We start from the raw sequence: 21,319 nt of genomic DNA, 5'->3' as shown, positions 1-21,319 counted from the left end.
TCGTTACAGAGAGCATGGTGTTAAGCTGACCCCAAAGAAATGTGAACTGTTCAGGCGAAGTGTCAAGTTTCTGGGAAAGCTGGTAACAGGTGAAGGCTACACAATGGACCCGGCAGAGTTGGCCCCGGTGATGGCGTTAAAGGAAAAGACATCTGCAACCGTCGGAGAGGTACGTCAGATGCTTGGTTTCCTCTCTTATTACAGGCCTTTCATCCCCAACTTCTCCCGTGTAGCCCATCCACTCTACAGCCTGCTCAGCCCTCCATCTTCTGAGAACTCTGCTCCAGTCTCAGCCGACAAGTCCAAAAAGGAGGTGAAGAAAAGTAAAGGCCACTTACCATCATGGGCGCCCATTCAGTGGACGACCTCCCACCTAGAGACATTGAACCAGCTTGTAGATGCACTTACAAGACCCCCCATTCTCGGGTACCCCGACTTCACAGAGCCTTTTGTGTTACATTGTGATGCATCACAGGTTGGGCTAGGTGCTGTTTTGTACCAGCGGCAGCAAGGCAAGATGAGAGTCATAGCATATGGCTCCCGCACTCTGAGTCCAGCAGAGAAAAAGTACCACCTGCACTCTGGCAAATTAGAGTTTTTGGCTATGAAGTGGGCGATTTGTGAACGTTTCCGGGATTATTTGTACCATGCCCCATCGTTCGTGGTGTACACTGATAATAACCCACTAACATATGTGCTCACTACTGCAAAGCTTAACGCCACAGGTCACAGATGGGTCGCGGAGCTGGCCAGCTACAACTTCATCATCCGCTACCGTCCAGGCAAGACCAACGCAGATGCTGATGGGCTGTCGCGAATGCCGCTGGACATTGACAGCTACATGAAGAGCTGTACAGCTGAAGTTGGACAGGAAGCCATAAGCGCATCAATGGAGTCTGTAACAGTGGAGGAGAGAGACCCTTGCCAAGGTGTTGGAGTTATCCAGGTTAGTGCTCTGAAATTAATCAAAGATTCTGACACTACCCAGTCTTTTACACCAGACCAGATACGCAGAGGCCAGGAAGCAGATGAAGTTCTGGCAAGAGTGCTCTGGTATAAGTCGCTGGGTAGAAGACTGAGTAGAACTGAGGTGAAGTCAGAGCATCCTGCAGTAGCTGCACTACTCAAGCAGTGGTTGAAGCTTCACGTCGACCAGAATGGTGTCCTGCGTCGCCAAACATCACGTGGAGAGCAGCTACTGGTCCCTAAAGCCTATCGTCCCCTGGTTTTTAAAGAACTCCACCAAGACATGGGCCACTTAGGGGTGGAAAGGACGCTCGACCTGATTCGAGACAGGTTCTACTGGCCGCAGATGGCGAAAGAGGTTGAACACTTTGTTACAGAAGAATGTGAGTGTCTTAAGAAGAAGAAACCGAGTAAGCAGACTCGTGCACCTTTGTCCCCGATCCAGTCCACTTACCCATTCCAGCTGGTGTCCATAGACTTCCTTCACCTGGAAAAGTGTAACCAGGGCTACGAGTATATACTTGTTGTCATGGATCACTTCACGAGGTTTGCCCAAGCCTATGCAACGAAGAACAAAGCAGCTAAAACAGTCGCTGACAAGCTCTTCAATGACTTTGCACTCAAGTTTGGCTTCCCGACCAGACTACACCACGACATGGGCAAGGAGTTTGAAAACAAACTCATGGCAAGATTGAAAGAACTCTGGTATCCAGGGCTCCCACACGACACCCTACCACCCACAGGGTAATGGACAGGTGGAGAGATTCAACCGCACCCTGCTGTCCATGTTGCGGACCCTGGAGGACAAGGAGAAGGATGATTGGAAAGAGTCGCTAGCTAAAGTCGTCCATGCGTACAACTGTACGAAGAATGAGGCAACAGGCTACGCCCCATATTACCTCATCTTCGGACATTCCCCACGCCTGCCCATCGACTTGCTCTTCGACCTGAAAAGGGATGAAGCTCATGTGGAGTATGATGACTATGTTAGCTGCTGGAAAAAGAGAATGCAGGAGGCGTACACAGTGGCTTCTCAAACTGCTACCAAGGAAGCTGCTCGAGGCAAAGCGTACTACGACAAGAAAGTTAAAGGGAGAGATCTTCAGCCTGGGGATAGAGTGCTCCTCCGAAATCTCACTCCTCGAGGTGGTCCCGCAAAGATCCAGTCCTTTTGGGAGAACCAAGTCTACAAAGTGAGGGAGAGGAAAGCAGATGACAGTCCAGTGTACGTGATCAGCCCTGAAAATGGCCAAGGCAGAGATAAAGTGGTGCACAGAAATCTCCTACTGCCCTGTGACTTCCTACCACTTGAGAAGCCATCAACACAGACTGTTCAGCCCCAAAAAGACTCTCCAACGGTGACAAGGAAGAAGTTCAGACCTCCGCGTAGACAGCAGCAGCCAGGGAATGGCGACACATCGGATGATGACGACAGTGGCACCTTCCAGTGGTACCTCAGGCCAGTTCCAGGGAGACGACAGAGGCAGACTCCGCTTAACCCTTTGGCAGAGTCCTTCCAGCCTCATCTGAGTCTCCACTGTCAAGAAGAGGATTTGCCACTACAGAGCGAAGAGGATTTGCCACTACAAAGTGAAGAGACTGTGTCTGGGCAGATCCAAGGCCCTGACCCTGACAATGACAGGCCACTGATTGGTGATGCTATGACTGACATTTTAGCTGCAACTGGTGGTGAGACTGACTCTGTGAGGCAGCGACCTCAAAGACAAAGACAGCAACCAACTGTACTGAGCTATGACACTTTAGGTCAGCCGACTTTGGTTCAGAGGAACTGTTCAGTGACTACGGCTCAGGTGATTGACTGTAATGGCTTCTGGAGACCATGGGCTGTAGGAGTGTGTTAAAGCGATAGTTCAATAGATGATGCAGACAGAAATGTCAGGAGACATTTAATTTTGTGGGGGAGAGTGTGGCACTATGTTAAAGGTAGAGACATGAAAATAGTACCTCCCCATTTTATTTTATGCTCAGAGACACTTTCTTTTAGTTAAGGCCACTGCAATGTCAGTTTTACTGTTGTACAAGTTCCACCAGCAGAGGGCGCTCAGTCCTGTACGCATCGGTAGCTGACACTACACTAGAAGAAGTGTCAGCGGTGAAGAGGCAGCGTACGGCCCGCGCACCGAAAGAACTGATAAATCAGACATTTTTCTGTTTTTACAGTTTTTCTGTAAAAATAAATATGTTGCACGGGAGATGAGTTGGCCCATCATTTCAGCGGTGTAACATATGCACTCCTGTTATTTAGTGAATTATTCTGGTGAGTATCAGCTGCGCTGGGTATGTAAATCGGGCCATCCAGCTGCGGTGCTGATCGTACGCCACTCATGCCAAAAATCCGGACAAATGTCACTTGATCAAGGAGCAAATCTGCATCAGATGAGATCAGAGCTCTGCTCTTTGGCTCTCGGAGGAGGCGGACGCACTTTTTCTCCTCTCCCTTATCTTCCCTGCTTCCCTGCTTATGTCCTTGTCTAGTCTTGTGTTTTTTGTCTTTCACTCCCTGGAACACTCTCTCACAGTCTGTATCTAAAAACCTAAAGAGAACTATGGATTTGATCAACTGGTCTCTGAATGCTATTGACACCCTCTTCTCCACGAGAAGTCTGGGCTCGGGAGAGCCCGAGTGCCCTGGAGGGACCTTCCCTGCCGGATACACGATGGACGGGTGGCAGACATGGAGGATCGTGTGCCTGGCGGGACTGTCGATCGAGGACGCTGAAGATATCTACCTATTCGGAACCATGATAACAGGGTTCTTGCTGATCGGAGCTGGCCTGGCCCTGGCTTATCAGAGAATTAAGAAAGCGGAACCGGCTGTCCAAACCGCCACAAAGCTGCCCGCTGAGATTGAATTGACGGGACGAGGTGCGGGTTTTGAGAAAGGGCTCACAGACAGGGACATGGTCAAGAGCTTGGAGGCAATTGCGGCTGCAGTGAATACTCAGAATAACATCTCTGAGCGGATATTGGGACACATCAGGGAAGAATCCGCTAAAATCAACAACTATGGGCGGAAGTTGGAATACATCACGGATCAGTTGGCTGCGGTCGCGAGGTCTCAGAATCTGCTCTGTGAGCAAAAGAGTGACAAGATCTCGGATTCGAAGGTAAATAACATCATGGAAAAACTCGCAGCTATCCAACGGATGATGGAGGGACCAGTGTCGGAGTGCTAAAAGAAACAGCTCGAAATTCTCATGAGTTGGTTGGAAGACAATTGCTATCATAATGTGGCTACCCCTCCGGCGCCAGCTGCGGGCTCAAGGCTGGAGCCGATCAAAACAATCCCTGATAACGACTATGTTGAGACTGTTCCTTCCCATCCCATGCAAGGCCACCTGGGTTGGCTGGAAGACTGTTTACTTAGCCTGGCAGGGCGAAGGACACTGTCTCAGCTGAACTCTGAACACGCACACACATACATATACTGATACTGATAAGCACTCACCGACGCATCACCCTCCCTACCCCGGATCCAACGCCACCTCCAACGCTTACCTCCCCTCTGATGTGGACATCGGGTCAGCTGGAGGCGCAGTCGTAAGATTGCAGCGGTCCCAGATCATATGTACACACTGGAACTCTTTCCCATGTTGCTCGTCTGTGTTTTATTGTGCTATGGTGTGTTGATATCTGTGCATTCCTGTATTATCCTTTTGTGTTACACATTTCGTTGTTTTTTTCCTCGCTACCTAGCCTGACCTGTCTCCCCAATGTGATGTTGTGTAATGTATGTATGGTCGGCAAGGTCTGTCATCTCGGTTGCGGGCAAAAGACCTGCAACTGACAAATAAAGGCTATCTCATCTCATCTCTCATCTCATCAGCTGACTTTGCGTGTGCGTGCGCTGTGCACAGCGGTGTGTACTCTGTGTGTTAACAAGAAAAACGCATATAAGAAAGTGGTGCGCAAAAGCAGGGTAGTGACAGAATTGATGCGCATTATTGATATTTGAAGCATGTGTACCTGCACATGCATGCTTATTAACACACGGGTACTGTGGAATATATTTTTACTCACCTAAAGCACTCGTGCTCTCGTCCACTCCCCGCAAAAAAAATTAGCAGCTGTGCGGTGTCTGTGGCATCGGTGCTCTCATCGCATGCGATGGAGTAAAAATCAAAAGCACAGCTTTATCAGACAGTTGCAGTTTAATGTTGGCTGGCGAGTCTTCAATGCGTCGCACAACTGGATTTCTGGACATGCTGACGTTGTTGAAGTCCTGCACTTTTTTCGGGCACATTATTTCGGTGACTTTAACGAGGCCGTGTTTTACGAGGTCTCCATCTGAAAAAGGCTTGCCATGTCTTGCGATGAGTTGGGCGACCTCAGAGCTGGCTATCCGGTTGTTCAGTCATGACGTGACGAATCCTACTTCCGGGCCTAAAGTAGTCTGCGTTTAATATGGCTTTTGTGTTGTTAACATGTTTAATGTTTTGTATTTTCTTCTATTTAATCTCAAAAAGCTCCTAAAACAGTCAGTGATCACTGTTGACCTCCCTCGGCTTTTATTACTGCTAATCATTTATTTAAGCTCAGTTTTTAAAACCTTACGATGTAACTACAGCACAGCCCATGCAGCAGTATATGAATGACTAACCTCGTATTGTGGATGCATTATCTCACTTGTTCTCCTGGCTGAAGTTTAGTCCTTTTACAGCATCCTGCCATGCGATTACATTTGTTCCTGACCACCGAGAACACTCACGTTAACTTTTATCGAGTGGAAAAAAAGTTAGCTTGTTTATGTTATGCTAACATAGCTGTGTCGCTAGCGGTCACGTAGCACATCATTATATACCAGCTAGCCAAACTTCAGTAACCCTACAAACGTCACTGCTGTTTAGTTTTCTGTCTTCATTTATGTTGGAAGTTATAGCAGAGCTGTACGTTTGAATTTTTTCCAAAACCCCGCAGTCAGGACATGCTATATTGTATTTAGATAGAAGCTAGCGAGCTAACTTCCTGCTAACTTCTCACGCCGTTAAATGTCATAAATTCCATTTTCATGGATGCCTGGATGTTAAACTTAATTGTTACACCTGGTAGAGCAGAACACTGATCATTTTATTAAAGATGAAAGACTTTAGACAGTTTTTCAACTCTCAGTAATGCCACAGTGATCGTTTGATATATGGACCTGCAGCGGAGTTTAGGCCCAGACACGGCCATGACGTCAGACTGAACAACCGGATTGGAGCCTTTTCCTGGACAATTTGAGCACGAAAAAATACTGTTGCTGACAGCTACCATTTGCTTTAATTTCTGCTCTCGCTCAGCACCAGTGTAGGATGCATAGGCCTGATGTTTGGTTTCATAATGACGTCGTACATTATACTCTTTCATAACTGCCACAGTTTCAGTGCAGATCAAACAGACACATGTCCCCTTGAATTCTTTGAAGAAATATTCACTCTCCCACCGTGTCTGAAATTTTCTGCACTCACTTTCTACCTTTTGCTTCTTTGGTTCTGCCATGTTTAGTAACTTGGGGTAAATTTCTTCTGTGATTGTCCTTTTTGGTAGACCAACTGCCTTGATCAACAGTAACTCCCCCTGGTGTTAAAACTAAGAAGTGCAATACACTCAAGCAAAAGTTGAAGTGCGGGCCATATTCTATTCTATTTATAAAATTACTTGAGGGCCAATTAAAAATGGACTTTGGACACCCCTGCTGTAAAAGGACCAAACTTCAATCAGGAGAACAAGTGAGATAATCTATCCACAATACAAGGTTAGTCATTAATATACTGCAGCAACATGGGAATAGAGCAGTGGGGAGAGAATTTAACATTAGTGAATCAATGGTACAGAAGTGGAGGAAGCAAGAAGAATGAGTTGAGTAAAGTTTTGTCTGATTGTTTTGTTATGCTTAGTGCGTCTTATAATCTGGTGCGCCTTATGTATGAAAACAGACCTGTTCATTGACAGTGCGCCTTATAATTCGGTGTGCTTTATGTTACGAAAAATACAGTAATCTGGAATGCAAGATTGGGGTAAAGAACCCTAAGTCAGTCAGCCTCACATCAAATCCCATGGAGGGACAACAAGTCATCATTGTTAAGGAGTGATAAAGTGAAAATCTACCTGTATTGCTTGGAACATTCTGCAGAATTCTGCCCTTGTTGATGGATTATGGACTTCTAACAGAGTAGTAACCACAGAATGGGGTAATCTGTCAACCTCCAGTTGAGGTGCAGGCCTAGGTGTTCTAGGCACTGCCCCAGATTTCCAAGCGATGTTGCAGAGATGTAAACCAAGACAGTCCTACAACATCCAGAGCCTTTAGCAAGTCAGGGTGAACCTGGTCCATGCCAGGAGTTGGAGTTGTTTTACTAACTCAATCATCTTTCTAGTGATGGGCAAGTCATCCCCCTCATCCCCAAAGTCTGCTTCTTTTACAGAAGGTATGCCAGTGGGATTAAGGAGTATTCTTTCCACTGCCCAGCTATATCCTCAGTTGTAGTCAGCAGCACCCTACCTCCAATGTACACCGTGTGAGTAGAACACCACTTTTCTCTCCTGAGTCACCTAACAGTTTGCATCTCCTCCAGGCTAATTGTGCCAAACCAGTTGCTGTTCCCCCTTAGGTCCAAAAGTGATCTGAGATTCCAGTCCTTCTTGTGAATGAGGAAATAATGAGTAGGACCCAGCCTGGTGATTGGCATCTCCCTGACAGCCTTCCTTGTCAGAAAAGTGGAGCTTTCCAATGCCTGAAATTTCCTGTTCTGAGGAACTGTCACCATTGAAAAAGTTGATGACACCATCATTGATGGCCAACACAGGAACTATGAACGATAACCCTGCATCATATTAGAAACCACCCAAGGGTCTGCCGCAAGGGCCTCCCAGGACAGCTGATGCCTCAGGGGACCCTGGGGCAGCTCCAAGAGTCCCCCAGGACACTGACCTGGGTGGCCAGTTTAAGACTGAGTGTACATAATTTCCTTAAGGATTAATAAAGTATTCTGATTCTGAACCAATTTGAGATAATGAGTTACTGAATTACTGAAGATCATTAGATTATCATTTCCATAATTTTCTTTTGATTCTCCAGCTAGTAAGAATGAGCATATTTTATTTGAAATAAAATATTTTCACGTTTGTCTCCATAAAGAGGAAGTTATGCGACAATTAAAGCATTTCAGATAAAAAATACACAATGAAACTATTTCAAAAATAAAAAGAACATTTTTAATTAATATTTTCCAGATTAAGGAAATGATGGCACAAGCGGGGAACAGTCATCTGCTCACTGTCCTGTCGTACCCAAACGCAGGTCACCTGATCGAGCCTCCTTACACACCACATACCAGATCTAGCAATTTCAGGCCAGCTGGAATGCCTGAAAAAGGCAAGTCCACGTTCACACTGAAAGGTTGTAGACTATCTCAGTTGTTCTTTGAGGACCAGTCCACATTTTGGCAGGTTTGATAACTGATTGTTATATGTAGTTGATGTTCAAGTAATTTTGTGGCAAGAAAATGATTCTGAAAAAAACTGGACTACACATGCAAATTATCAGTGAATTTCTTTTGGTACCCGTTTTGGGAACAGCGGTTTTGTGGCGAGTCCTGATGTCTGTTTTGTTTTTGCAGTGATGTGTCTGTGGGGTGGACAAACAGTGGAACATTCTCGAGCTCAGGAGGATGCCTGGAAAAAGATCCTGTTTTTTCTCCGGGAGAATCTGTATGGTGACAGAAACCCTACCTTATTTTCTCACCTGTAATCAAAATGACAACATGAGTGAGTTCCAAAGTGAATCCAAGGTGAAAATATTTGTCTAAGACATAGTTAGGTGAGGCGACAATGGAAGCTCTCTCTGGCAATCACTATGCAATGCATTGCTATAAAGATATTGATTATGGCCTTTGGATTATGTTGGATTACTAATGAAAAATTGTTATCTTTTTAATAGAAATAGCCAACAGGTGTAATGGCTTTTGCAGTAGGAAGCTTTCTGCCACTTAATGTGGTCATTCAATCAGAAACCACTTTTACAGAAAGACAAGCAGAGACAATTGTTTCCCAACCAAATACTCACAAAAAACCCATCTTCTTGCACTATACCCATTTAACAGGATAAATTGGATCAGGTTAAACCATACCATTTGTGCTGCCCATCTGTACTCCTTCCTGACTGAAGAACTGTAAAATGTCTTTACTACTATAATTAAATAAATATCTATTATATTACCAAACATTAGTTACTGTTAACTGAAAATGGCAAGTGGTGAAGGAATTTTTTTAAACCATTCCTTTAGGAAAAGAAGCAATAAAATACTGAAAACACATCAACACACATAAAACTTTATTATTGGAAAATTGTGCATAAAGTATCAAAACTATAAATAACTATTCCGCATCAGTGTTAAATGGATTAATATTATTGCTGCATGTGTTTTAGATGTTTAAGTTTAATGTCCAGCATCAAATTTAGAAACACAGACCTACATCTTTAGTTTTTAGAAAGTGTATTAAAATTTTTACATTATTAATAAAAAAAAACCCAGCTGAATTAAAAGGCATGATCAGCGTGTGACATGTTTAACTGTCAATATCTACAGAGAGAATTAAAATACGAATGAATCAATGTGGAGTGTAAAAGTTTTTTTTGTTTCCATGTCCCTTCGAGGCTTCAAACATCCAACCAATTTCAGTCTAAACAGTAACACATGAAAGACAATCCTATTCATGTATTAATCACCAGAGGATGTAGCAAAAAAAGAGAAAGAAGTGAAACAGTGTGCCATAGTTAAGGGTCAAAGTAGGCTGGTGTCTTTTTTTGTTTTATGTTTTGGCACAACACCAGAATGAGTGGAGATGTTTACCATTTGCGGTTGCTGTACTTCAGCATCTAGATAGCACTACAAAAGAGAAGTGAGAGAAGCATAAAAAAGTAATGTTTTTTAAGTAGCAGGTATTTTCAAATGTGGTGTTTCTATCATGCAAACTGCGTGCAATTTGTTGCACTGCATCTGCTAGCTAAAGATACAGCTGCTGTTTTTAACAGGTAGAGAAAAGAAAGAGAGCTAACTTTATTTAGAGATGGAGAAAGATAAGAAAGAAAGGAAAGTAGAGGAAGAAGAGAGGTTAGTTTTAAAGGTAAGGACTGCTCAGTGGGATTTCATAAACTGGAGAATTAAAGCAAGTCCTCATGTGTCATGTGAGGCTGTGGCAGGCAGGAGGTAGACCCAAATGCAGGACTCAGACAAAAAGATGAACTTAAGGCAGCAGCTTTATTGCTGGGGAAAATGTCCAAAATATAACCACAAAAAAACCAAACTAAAATCCTCAACTTGAAAACTAGTAAAAGAACACTGGGAAACTTGGACTAAAACTCAAGGAAACTAGAAACGTGGAACACAGAGAGACCTACAGACATGAGGCGGTAACACATCACAGAGCAAGGAAAACACAGGGCTTAAATAAACACTGGAGCAATCAGGGAATGGGAGACAGGAGGGAAATACAGCTGGGAGAAATCAGAGCTAACGACACAAGGGGAAGGAAAACCTGACACACTGCACACAGGACAAGGACTATCAAAATAAAACAGGAAGCACACAACAGTCACAAAAAGACAGACTAGACACTGAACATATACCTGGCTGACAGGGGAGACAGAGGGAACAAGCAGACAAGACATGACACGATGAGGAAGATGAGAAAGGCAAAAAACCCCCAGAAACCAAAATCCAAGGACTAAATATATAAGAAGTGGAACCAAAACACATGAATAACAATAATCGATAACTGGTGGGTCGCAGACCCAGTACCATGGCATCATGTTTTTAACTCACATATTCGGCTGTACATGTGACATCATATTTTTTAATATTGTAAAACATGCTGCAAAACAAACTGAGGTACACTGTTATTTAAAAGTTGCAAGAAAATACGCTGCAGTTTAGTGCAAGATAAACAGGTTAGCTTGCAGTAATGTGACATATTTAATATAAAGCATTGTGTGGGACTGCTGCACAGTGGATTTGGTGATCATGGTCAGATTTATGCTAAATTCAATAAAAAGATGAATTTGAAGTCAAGCTGATGATGCTTAGATTAGTTCACTGAATTCCACCTTCATACTGTGTGGTATAAAGACAGCATAAACAGTGTACTGTCCGTGTAGAGGATGGAACAGAACAACTCATAAAATGCCTGCTTACATCTTGCTCAGTTGTGTAAATCCACAAAGAGCAGTGAAACTTAGTAGCCAATCAGCTGATCACAGCCTCTACACTAATAAAATCTACTGAGCCTACAGGAGGAATTGTGATTCTATTCCCCACACTGAGCCACTACAACTGATTTTACAGTTCCGCCACCTTCTGTATCCCATTTTAACCTGTGTCTGTACTCGTTTTCTGTTTCAAGGCATAGTCACCCTTTACAATATAGGCAACATAAAATAGAGCTTTAAAAAAAAAAAAATCCTTATTTTTCTTTGCTCATATTCTACTTACCTGATTCAAGCTAAGTGCATTTATTAGAATTAAAATTTAAACTGAAGAAAAGTTTGTAATCTCATGTATTAATACTATTTTATTATTACATTAATAGAGCGCAAGGTTCAGTTAGCTTTGTACAAAAATAGCTGGTAGAAGCGTCCCACAAAAAACTACTTTTTACTTTGACACACACAGCCAGTGTTTTTTCACTTTTACTTGGGTAAAGAAGTTAAATCAGTACTTAGGAGTACTAAGAGTATCTTTCAACGCTAATATCTGTATTTCTGTCAAATCTGGTTATTTAAGGGAGGTGCTACTGTGTTACAACACCAAGACCAAAAATTAAAATAAAAACAGCATTGTTCAAAGTAAAATACCAAAGGCCCATAAAAAAAATTTCCCTCTCACCCCTGCGGGCAGTCTATCCTTTAAGCTCAGGTCCTCTACCAGAGGCCTGGGAGCTTAGGGGTCCTGTGCAGTATCTTAGCTGTTCCTAGGACTGCACTCTTCTTAACAGAGATCTCGAATGTTTTTCCTGGGATCTTCTGAAGCCACTCACCTAGCTTGGGAGTCATTTCACCTATGCTCTGATTACCACTGGGACCACTGTCGCCTTCACCCTCAGCATCTTCTCGAGCTTTTGTCTGAGCCCTTGGTACTTCTCGAGCTTCTTGTGTTCCTTCTTCCTGATGTTTCTGTTGTTCAGTATCGCTACGTCTATCACTACAGCCATGTTCTTTTGCTTTTCTACCACAGATATGTCTGGTTGGTTAGCCACAACCATTTAGAAAGTGGTGGAAGTAGTATGGTGGAAGAAACATCTGGAAGTCCCACAGGATCTTAGCTTGGTCATTCTCTACCACCCTAGGGGGCGTCTGCCATTTTGAGCTCGGGACTTCTGGTACATACTCAGCACAGATGTTTCTGTATGCTATGCTGCCAGTTGGTTGTGGAGTTCCATGTATGCCCTGCCTGCTAGCATTTTGCATCCTGCCGTTATCTGCTGGATTGTGTCAGGGGCATCTTTACACAGCCTGCACCTGGGGTCTTGCCTGGTGTGATAGACCCCAGCCTCTATGGATCTTATGCTCAGAGCTTGCTCCTGTGCTGCCATGATTAGTGCTTCTGTCTTTCAGTCCAGCTTTGTCCAGCCACTGGTGGGACTTCTGGATGTCAGCCACTTCCTCTATCTGCCGGTGGTTCATACCGTGCAGGGCCCTATCCTTCCATGATGGTTTCTCCTCTTTCTTGAGTTTCTGCTATCTGAGGTATTCACTGAGCATGTGGTTGGTTGTTGCTGTCGTCCTGATGTATTCATTTGTTGTCTAATCCTGGACTGTGATACTGACACTCACCTGTCCCCGGCCTCCTTCCTTCCGTATAGCATACAGCCTCAGGGTACTGGACTTGGGGTGAAACCCTCCATGCATGGCAAGGAGCTTCCTCGTCTCAATGTCAGTAGCTTCTATCTCCTCCTTTGGCCAGCTTATTATCCCAGCAGGGTACCTGATCACGGTCAGGGCATAGGTGGTGATAGCCCGGATCTTGTTTTAACCATTAAGCTGATTCCTCAGGACTTGCCTGACCCTCTGCAGGTACTTGGTGGTTGCACCTTTCCTAGCGACCTCTTCATGGTTCCCAGTGGGATGCCTGTGGGATCCCCAGGTAATTGTAGCTGTCCTCTATATCTCCAATGTTGCCTTCTGGTAGTTTGATTCCCTGAGTTCCGACTACCTTCCCTCTCTTTTTTATCATCCAACCTTCCCTCTCTTTGTTATCATTCGACTACACTTCTCCAGTCTGAACAACATTCCAGTGTCATTGCTGTATATCCTGGTGGTGTGGATCAGTGAATCGATGTCTCGTTCCCTCTTGCCATACAACTTGATGTCATCTGTGTACAGGAAGTGGCTCATTTCTGTAGTCGGTATCCATAGCCAGTCTTGTTGATGATCTCACTGAGGGGGTTCAGACCTATGCAGAACAGCAGTGGGGACAGAGCAGATCCCGCACTTGATGGTGACTTGTACTATGGTCCTGAAGGTGGCCTCTAGTTTTGTATGCCACATTTCCATTGAGTTCCTGATGAAGGCTCTTTGACACATGTTTCTATTCATCTTAGATGCTACGATGCCTGACAGGAGCTTCCATGTGGTACTGAGGCAGGTTATTGGTCGGTATTTGGAAGGGACCGGTCCCTTCTGGGGGTCCTTGGGGATCAGAACTTTTTGACTTTTGGTTAGCCATTCTAAGTGTCTCTCATCGTCTAGCAGCTGGTTCATTTGTGCTGCCAGACGCTTGTGGAGTGCAGTCAGCCTTTTCAGAACCATGCATGAACCATGTCGGGGCCTGATGCTGTCCAGCTCTTCATACTGGAGACCCTTTCTTGGATCTCTGCCACGTGATGGTTACTGGACCCTGTTCAGGGAGGTTGCTGTGGTCTGCCCTCAGATCCACTAGCCATTAAGCATTGCCGTTATGGGTTGCGTCCCTCTCCCAGATGGACTTCCAGTATTGCTCAGTCTCCAGCCTTGGTGGTGCTGTTCTCATATTGTTTCCCTGCCACTGAGAGTACACTTTGGTTGGTTTCGTGGAGAACAGCTAATTTATTCTCCTGCCTTCTATCTCTCTTGTCCATGTCTTCAAGTGGCTGGCCAAGACTGTGAGTCTTTTCTTGGCAGTTTCCAAGGCCTCAGGTATGGACAGCTTGCTGTACTTCTTAGGCACCTTCTTCATTTCACCTTTCTGCAGCTCCAATAGTTGGCTAACCTCCCTCCATGCTACCTTGATCTTGGCCTCTGGTCTACTTCTCCATGGAGGGTATTGGTCCTTGTGGCTGTTCAACTTATAGCCAAGCATCTCACTGATCACTGCAACAGTGGTGTAGATCAGCTGGTTAGTCTCAGTAATGGTGGCGGTAGGTATTGTCCGTAGTGCTGCATTCACATCATCTAATAGATCTTCTGAGGGTACTTCATGTAATCTTGGTAACCGGCTACAGAGGATCCAGGTTTCAAGCTTCACCATGATCCTACCTTTCGGGTCAGTTCCTCTTGCATTCAACGTTCCTTCTTGCATCGCACTTGCAGCTTGATACCCAATTTTGAGTTGGGATGATGATATATCCCCTCTGACCTATCATCCTGGCTCCCCCTTGCCGTAGCATATGTTTTGTACCTCATCAATCTCTAGCCGTGAGAGCAACCTCTTCTTCTGAATATTGGAACACTGAGCTACTAGTTGTTTCGCTGTCAATGTTGATGCTGGGTATCGAAGATACCATAGGTCCCTCATCCTATTCATGTAACCCCTTTGGCTGGGGCATTCCAACAGTGTCCTATTTTTGTCTCTTGCCCACCGATGCTGTCTTGTTCCAGTAGCTCACTTCTTATCAGGGTGCCTTAGGTCCTCAACACCTGACACCCACCTTGTTATTCCGGGCGATGTTTGAGCTGGTATGGTATGACAGAGTTGTGTGACTGTGCATCACCAGATCTCCTGTGTGGCTCATGATGTACTCTGCAGCATTCGTGTTGTGAGCCAAGACATACTCATGTCCTAATGTGTCAGCCTGCTGCAAAGTAGATACCATTAGTCCATTTAAATAAAAACTAAAACACTCGGTTTGTGGCTAAATTAGTCACCTTGGACGCTTAATATCACCAAATAAAAATTTCTCATCTCTCTAGCAAAGTCAGTAAGTTTAGCAAGATGTTTTTCTAAGACCCCTGAAATGCTACCTGTAGTGTTCTGGTACAAATTCATATATTTGTAAGATAAGCAATTCATAAGAGAGTTTTTATTTAACAGACAGACAGGGCGGAATAAATCTCCTGAGCCTTACCTGTCAACTTTAACTGTAACATTATACTCAGTGCATTGCGTGGCCAATGTAGCACAATAGCTACATGCTCAAAGTATGTCTCAATATCTGTCTCTGAAAATACAGGAACCAAGCAACTGTTCTTACTCAAGTGAAATAGTGACACAGACATTGGTTCACCAGTGCTAATAGTGCATGTAAGTCCCCCGACGGGTCCTGACAGCGCGAGCGCACTGCGGCGACATCAGCCCGCCGCAGCCGGGAGAGCGGGGGGAGCAGCGACAGACGCTAGGACAATGCTTCGTGGGCTGCCTCTGTTGACAGATACGCCGAGCCCCCGACAGGGTGCAGTAATGCCTACAACGGCAGCTAAGATACCGAAATACAACGGGCTAACCCCGCTAGAGCCCTGCCTCTCACAAGTCCGGCTGGCAGTGGTGCATAGTGGCTGGAGCGACAAAGAGGCTGCTACGCACCTAGCGCTAGCATTGGAAGGAGATGCACTGCAGGTACTCCTTGACCTAGCCCTGGCAGAGCAGCATGAGCTCCAGGCCCTCACTATGGCACTTGAGAGGCGATTTGGGCAGCGGCACTCCACTGATCAGAGCAGGGAGCAGCTGACCAACCGGAGCCGTCAGGCGGGGGAGAGCTTGGGCACTTTTGCAGCAGATGTGTTGCTGTATGCTCGTCGTGGCTACCCGAAGTTCCCAGCAGCAGCAGCCCGTGAGGAGCTTAGCCTGCATGCTTTTCTGTGTGGACTTTCTCCAGAGCTTCTGCGCCAACACGTCCGCCTGGCCATGCCTTGAACTCTCCGTGAGGCGCTCCTTGAGGCTGAAAGGGCCGAGCTGGTGCTGGCCTCGCAACCTAACCAGGTGACCCCCCCAAACTACCCCCAAATCAGAGCTGCAGACTGCGACGGGGAGGTCGCGGAGATATGCCAGCTGCAGCCCTCGGTGCTCCGAAGGCATCCTCGTCGACTGACTGACCGCTGCTACCGGTGCGATGAGCCTGGCCACGTGGCGCGCAACTGCCCCTGAGCTGCGGTGTTGAGGACCAGCCCTGCCCTGTTGGATATGGGGTCTACCATTTCCCTAATATGACCTGGTGTACTTCCCGGAATGTCCGGGCCGTTTGTGATGAGTTGGTCACCCATCGACACCCAGCTGATGACGGTGACGGGGGAGAGGACTGACATGCGGGGGAAGAAACCGTTGCGGATCCGAGTGAAGGATCTGGGGCTGATGCATGACTTCTGTTCTTTTTTTTTTTTTTTTAAGAGGACAAGAGAGATGAGGTCTATCGCAATAGTTTAATTTTTCTATCGAGAAAAAGTTATTTCGCAATACATATCGTTATCGTTTTATCGCCCAGCTCTAGAGTCATGCCATTTGGGCTCTGTAATGCGCCAGCGACGTTCGAGAGGCTGATGGAGAGAGTGCTCGTGAACATCCCTCGCAGCCGCTGTGTTGTGTACCTGGATGACCTGTTGGTGCACGGAAGCGCCTTTGACAGTATACTGTCCCACCTGAGCGAGGTCTTCGGTGCCATCCGAGAAGCTGGGCTGCGGCGAAGTGCCGGCTGTTGGCGAGAGAGACCACATTCCTGGGCCATGTGCTCAGCGCTCAAGGCATCGCCACTGACCCAGTGAAGGTGGCTGCGGTCCGGGACTGGCCGACTCCCTCGAATGTCAAAGAACTGCGGAGATTCCTGGGCCTAGCCTCCTACTACCGCCGGTTCATCAAGGGGTTCACGACGATAGCCAGCCCTCTCCACCGCCTGACTGATAAGGGCCAGCCGTTTGGCTGGGGTGATGCCTGCGCTGCAGCTTTCGCACAGCTGAAGGAGGCCCTCACCAGAGCTCCAGTCCTGGCCTACCCCAATGCTCGGCGACCTTTAATTGTGGACACTGACGCTAGCAATGTAGGAGTCGGGGCGGTCCTTTTTCAGCAGGATGAGGCCGGAGAATGAGTGGTGGCATACTTTAGCTGAGAGGAACTACTGCGTGACTCGGCGCGAGCTGCTCGCCGTAGTATTGGCGGTGCGGCACTTCCGGCCATACCTACATGGCTGCCATTTCCTCATGCGCACTGACCATGCGTCTCTCACTTGGCTCCTGAACTTCAAACACCCAGAAGGTCAGGTGGCCCGCTGGCTGGAGGTTCTTCAGGGCTACGACTTCGAGACCCAGCATCAGGCAGGTCGGCAGCATGGCAACGCTGATGCCCTCTCCAGCCGGCCCTGCATGGCCGTCGAGTGCCGCTACTGTTGGCGGAAGGAGCAGCGGGCCCAGGTGGCACTGGGCGTGGCTACTGCTCAGGTCACAGCCAGCAGAGGGGGATGGCTCCTGTTGACCACGCAGCAGCTGAAGCAGGAGCAGGAGGCTGACGCGACGTTGGTTCAGGTGGGGCCTGGCTGGAGGCGGCGCCACGCCCGGACTGGACGGGGGTGTCAGGACAGGGGCCCGAAGTGAAGGCCTGCCACTCCCAGTACAACAATCTGGAGACCCACGACGGCCTCCTATACCGGAGATGGCGGGCCCCGGTCAGGGCAAAGACCTGCAGCTGTTGGTGCCCTGGTTGCAGGTGCTCGAGCTTGTCCACGGCTAGGTGGGGGCCGGCCACTACGGGAATGCCAAAACTCTCCGTCGTCTCAGGGGACGGTTCTACTGGCCTGGTTGTCGACAAGATGTGGAACTTCATGTGCACTGCTGTGACACCTGCACGGCACAGAAGGGCCCAACTCAGCTCTCCACTGCCCTCCTGCAGCAGTACTTGGTGGGGGCCCGATGGAGCGAGTGGGAGTGGACGTCCTAGGGCCTTTCCCCGTCACCGAGTCAGGGAACCAATATGTGTTGGTGGCCATGGACTATTTCACGAAGTGGCCGGAGGCCTACGTGGTGCCAGAACAGAGTGCGACCACGACGGCGGAGAAACTGGTGGAGATGTTCACCCGTTTTGGGGTCCCGGCTGAGCTCCACAGTGACCAGGGGCGTAACTTCAAATCCAAGGTCTTCGGGAAGATCTGTCGGTGGCTGGGGGTGGAGAAGACAAGAACCACACCGCTCCACCCGCAGAGCAACAGCTTGGTCGAGTGCTTTAACTGCACGTTGGCCACCAAGCTCGCCATTCTCACCAGCCGCCACCAGCGGGAATGGGACCGACATCTGCCCCTGGTCCTCTGGTCGAGCCAGTCCAGCCAGTGCATGCCTGCCGCATTGATGTTAGGGCAGGAGCTCCGGATGCCCGTGGATTTGGTGGTCGGGTCCCCCCCTGAGCCGGAGATTGATGGTGGGCCAGAGATGGACTACTACAGGAGGCTGAGGGAGCAGCTGCAGGTGGTTCATGACTACACCCGCCAGGCCCAGGCCAGTGCCGGAGTACGACAGAAAAGAGCCTACGACATCAGGTGCCGAGGGTTAGCTTTCGAGCTTTCGTGCCTGGCAACAAGGTTTGGGTGTACTGCCCTGTTCATAAGAGAGGAGTGTCCCCCAAGCTGTGCAGTCACTGGCAGGGGTCAGCGGAGGTCGTGGAGCGGCTGACAGAAGTGGTGTACCGGATCCGCATGCCGGGCCCGGGACACATGGTGGTGTTGCATCAGGACAGACTCTCACCGTACCGACCGCTCGCTCTAGCAGTCGCCGGGGCAGGGGATGCTGGTGGCACCCCATGTTCTGATCCGAGTGAGTCTTCCCCAGCCGGTCGAGATCTGCCTGTGCGCCGAAAGAACACACCTGGACATTTGCAGGACTTTGTGTTGGATAATGGGGTTGTCGGGGACGACTGACCCCTTAGGTGGGGGCTATGTAGCGGGTCAGGGCTGTTTGGGTTTTGTTTGACAGCTGTGTTCTGTTGTTTCAGGAGGCAGCGTTATGTTGCCATGGTTACCATGTGACGCTCTCTCTGTGTCTGTGTGTTTTTTCTGTGTGGGGTGAGAGAGCGCCGTTTTTTTGTTGTTGTTGCTGCTGAATGCTAATAAACGGCTGTGCTCCCTGGCTAACTCGGGGGAAGCAAGACCAAACGACACCTCTGTCTCCTCCTTGTCTGAGCTCGCCACAATATGTTTGTGGCAGCTTTGGCTCAGGTGGTAGAGTAGGTTATCTACCAATCAGAAGGTGCGTTGCTCCATCACATTAAAGAAAAGCTGCAGGACACTAGACTGCTGGGCAGTACAAGTATTCCCAGGACATGTTCCCAGTGTTGGAGAAATTGTTTATCCTTCATTACAAAACCAGCATTAAGACATGGAATTCCTGTTATGACATTATATCACTAGAACAGGGATAACATCTTTTGGTGATATCACAACACGGAATCACCAGAATTCTAAAACAGCTGTTGTATTGTTATAATTTCCACTTTAGAAATGTAGCAAAGCAGAAAGGGCATTTTAACAGTCAGAAAATGAGAAATCAGACACTGACTATCTAGAAGAAGTGAGAAATAACTTCTTGGCTGTTCAGTAACAATACAAGCCCTTCTGCACCCAGAGTGTGACTATATATAGACACAGCCAGAAAGTCTGTCAATAAAACCAACTGGCTGTATTGGCACACCAAAAAAATTCAGGCCTTCAGTGACACAATGAAGAGCTGAAAGAACAAACTGAGGACCTGAAATAGTTGGTATGATGTTCCTTTTCTGAAATTCTGTGTTACTTTTACACCAGATGTAATAGGACACATACCTTCCAAAAAGTTCAACTTTTTTCTAGTCAGTCCACAGAGTATTTTCCTAAAAGTCAGATGTTTTCTGGCAAAACTGAGACAAGCACTTTTTCACACAGGGCCATGTAGGTTTGTGCTGAATTACAATTCTACAAAGATGAGTGGGCCAAAAAAATCCTCCACAGAGGTGTAGAAGACTCATGGGCAGTTATTGCAAATGCTTGGTTGCATTTCTGGTAAGCTTCGCTCAACCAGTTAATATGTTTATAGGCCAATCTCTTTTTCACACAGGGCCATGTAGGTTTGGATTTTTTCCCAAATAATGATAAACACCTTCATTTAGAAACTGCATTTTGTGTTTACTTGTGTTATCTTTGTCTAATATTTAAATTTGTTTCATGATTGGAAACATTGAAGTGTGACAAACATACAAAGCAATAGGAAATCAGGAAGGGGGCAAAAACTTTTTCACAACACTGTAGGAGCAAAACAAGAGCAAAAACTATTGGTCTTGTTTTCAACAAGTGATTGGCATCATCACGTCTTGCTTTTTGTCCTGGCAGGTGTAGAATTACAGGGATTATTTCACATAACCATCATCTTTATCATTGCATTAATTATCATTTCATCCAAGCATTTATTGAAGTTGCTGGCATTATGTTATAATTTGTATTACAGGGGTTATCATAATCACATATTAACATGTGTATTACAGGTGCAGTTATAACCACTTTAAATCGTTGAGTTAAATCTATAATCTTAAAAGCTTATATGCTGAGTATATTGTTACAGTAAAATAGTAGCTGAGCAAAGGCCTGAATGTATTCAGCTTCTTGTTGCATTTGAGTTTGCCTAGCAACAGGTGACGGAAGGAGGACAAGTCCATGGGGACCTCAAAGGCCTGAGATCATGTTTGGAAGAGGATGCCAGAAAGGGGAACTCCTGTCTCTGCATTTATCTCTTAAAATTGATCATTATCTGTAGAAGAGGCAAATAATGTTCTTAAGATGCAAATTATGTGCTTGTAAACGCAAGAGGGGGCGTTATAATACCCTGATGTTATAAAAGCAATCTGAAGTGTATTTTTGGAGGGGGACTTACAACTGATGTTTTCCAGTGTACGTCTCCCCACACTGCGTGTATTCATTAAAATCAATTGTTTGACCGACCTCTTCTGGACCATCATTGTTTTACTCTCGTCCTCAATTTCGGACCCGTAACACAGGCAAAATGAATTGTGGCACACAGAGTTATATTTTATGTCCAGCTAGTTTTGTTGCAGGTAGATTACAACCGAATCCTATACATCATTATGATCGCAAAAACCAAGATGCAGGTGATCATAACAAAAACCTTCCTAAGAGGCTTTTTAGTTATTTAGTTATAGTGTTA

At 46.6% G+C, this 21,319-nt stretch overlaps 1 protein-coding gene across 3 annotated transcripts in view; it reads left to right on the top strand.

The window, feature by feature from the left end:
* The window catches only part of LOC100701293 (acyl-coenzyme A thioesterase 4), a 37,991-nt gene extending 27,323 nt beyond the window's left edge, over positions 1-10,668 (top strand). For all 3 annotated transcript variants that reach the window (XM_019361185.2, XM_025909121.1, XM_019361184.2), the window contains 2 exons: positions 8,200-8,341; positions 8,586-10,668. In XM_019361185.2, coding sequence (XP_019216730.1) covers positions 8,200-8,341; positions 8,586-8,716 — 273 coding nt within the window. In that variant the 3' untranslated portion in view covers positions 8,717-10,668. The remainder of the gene's footprint in view (positions 1-8,199; positions 8,342-8,585) is intronic.
* The last annotated feature ends 10,651 nt before the right edge of the window (positions 10,669-21,319 follow it).

Source organism: Oreochromis niloticus, linkage group LG7 (assembly GCF_001858045.2).
Source record: "Oreochromis niloticus isolate F11D_XX linkage group LG7, O_niloticus_UMD_NMBU, whole genome shotgun sequence".
In the NCBI taxonomy this organism is placed as follows: domain Eukaryota; kingdom Metazoa; phylum Chordata; class Actinopteri; order Cichliformes; family Cichlidae; genus Oreochromis; species Oreochromis niloticus.
This window is presented reverse-complemented; position numbering and strand designations above follow the sequence as displayed.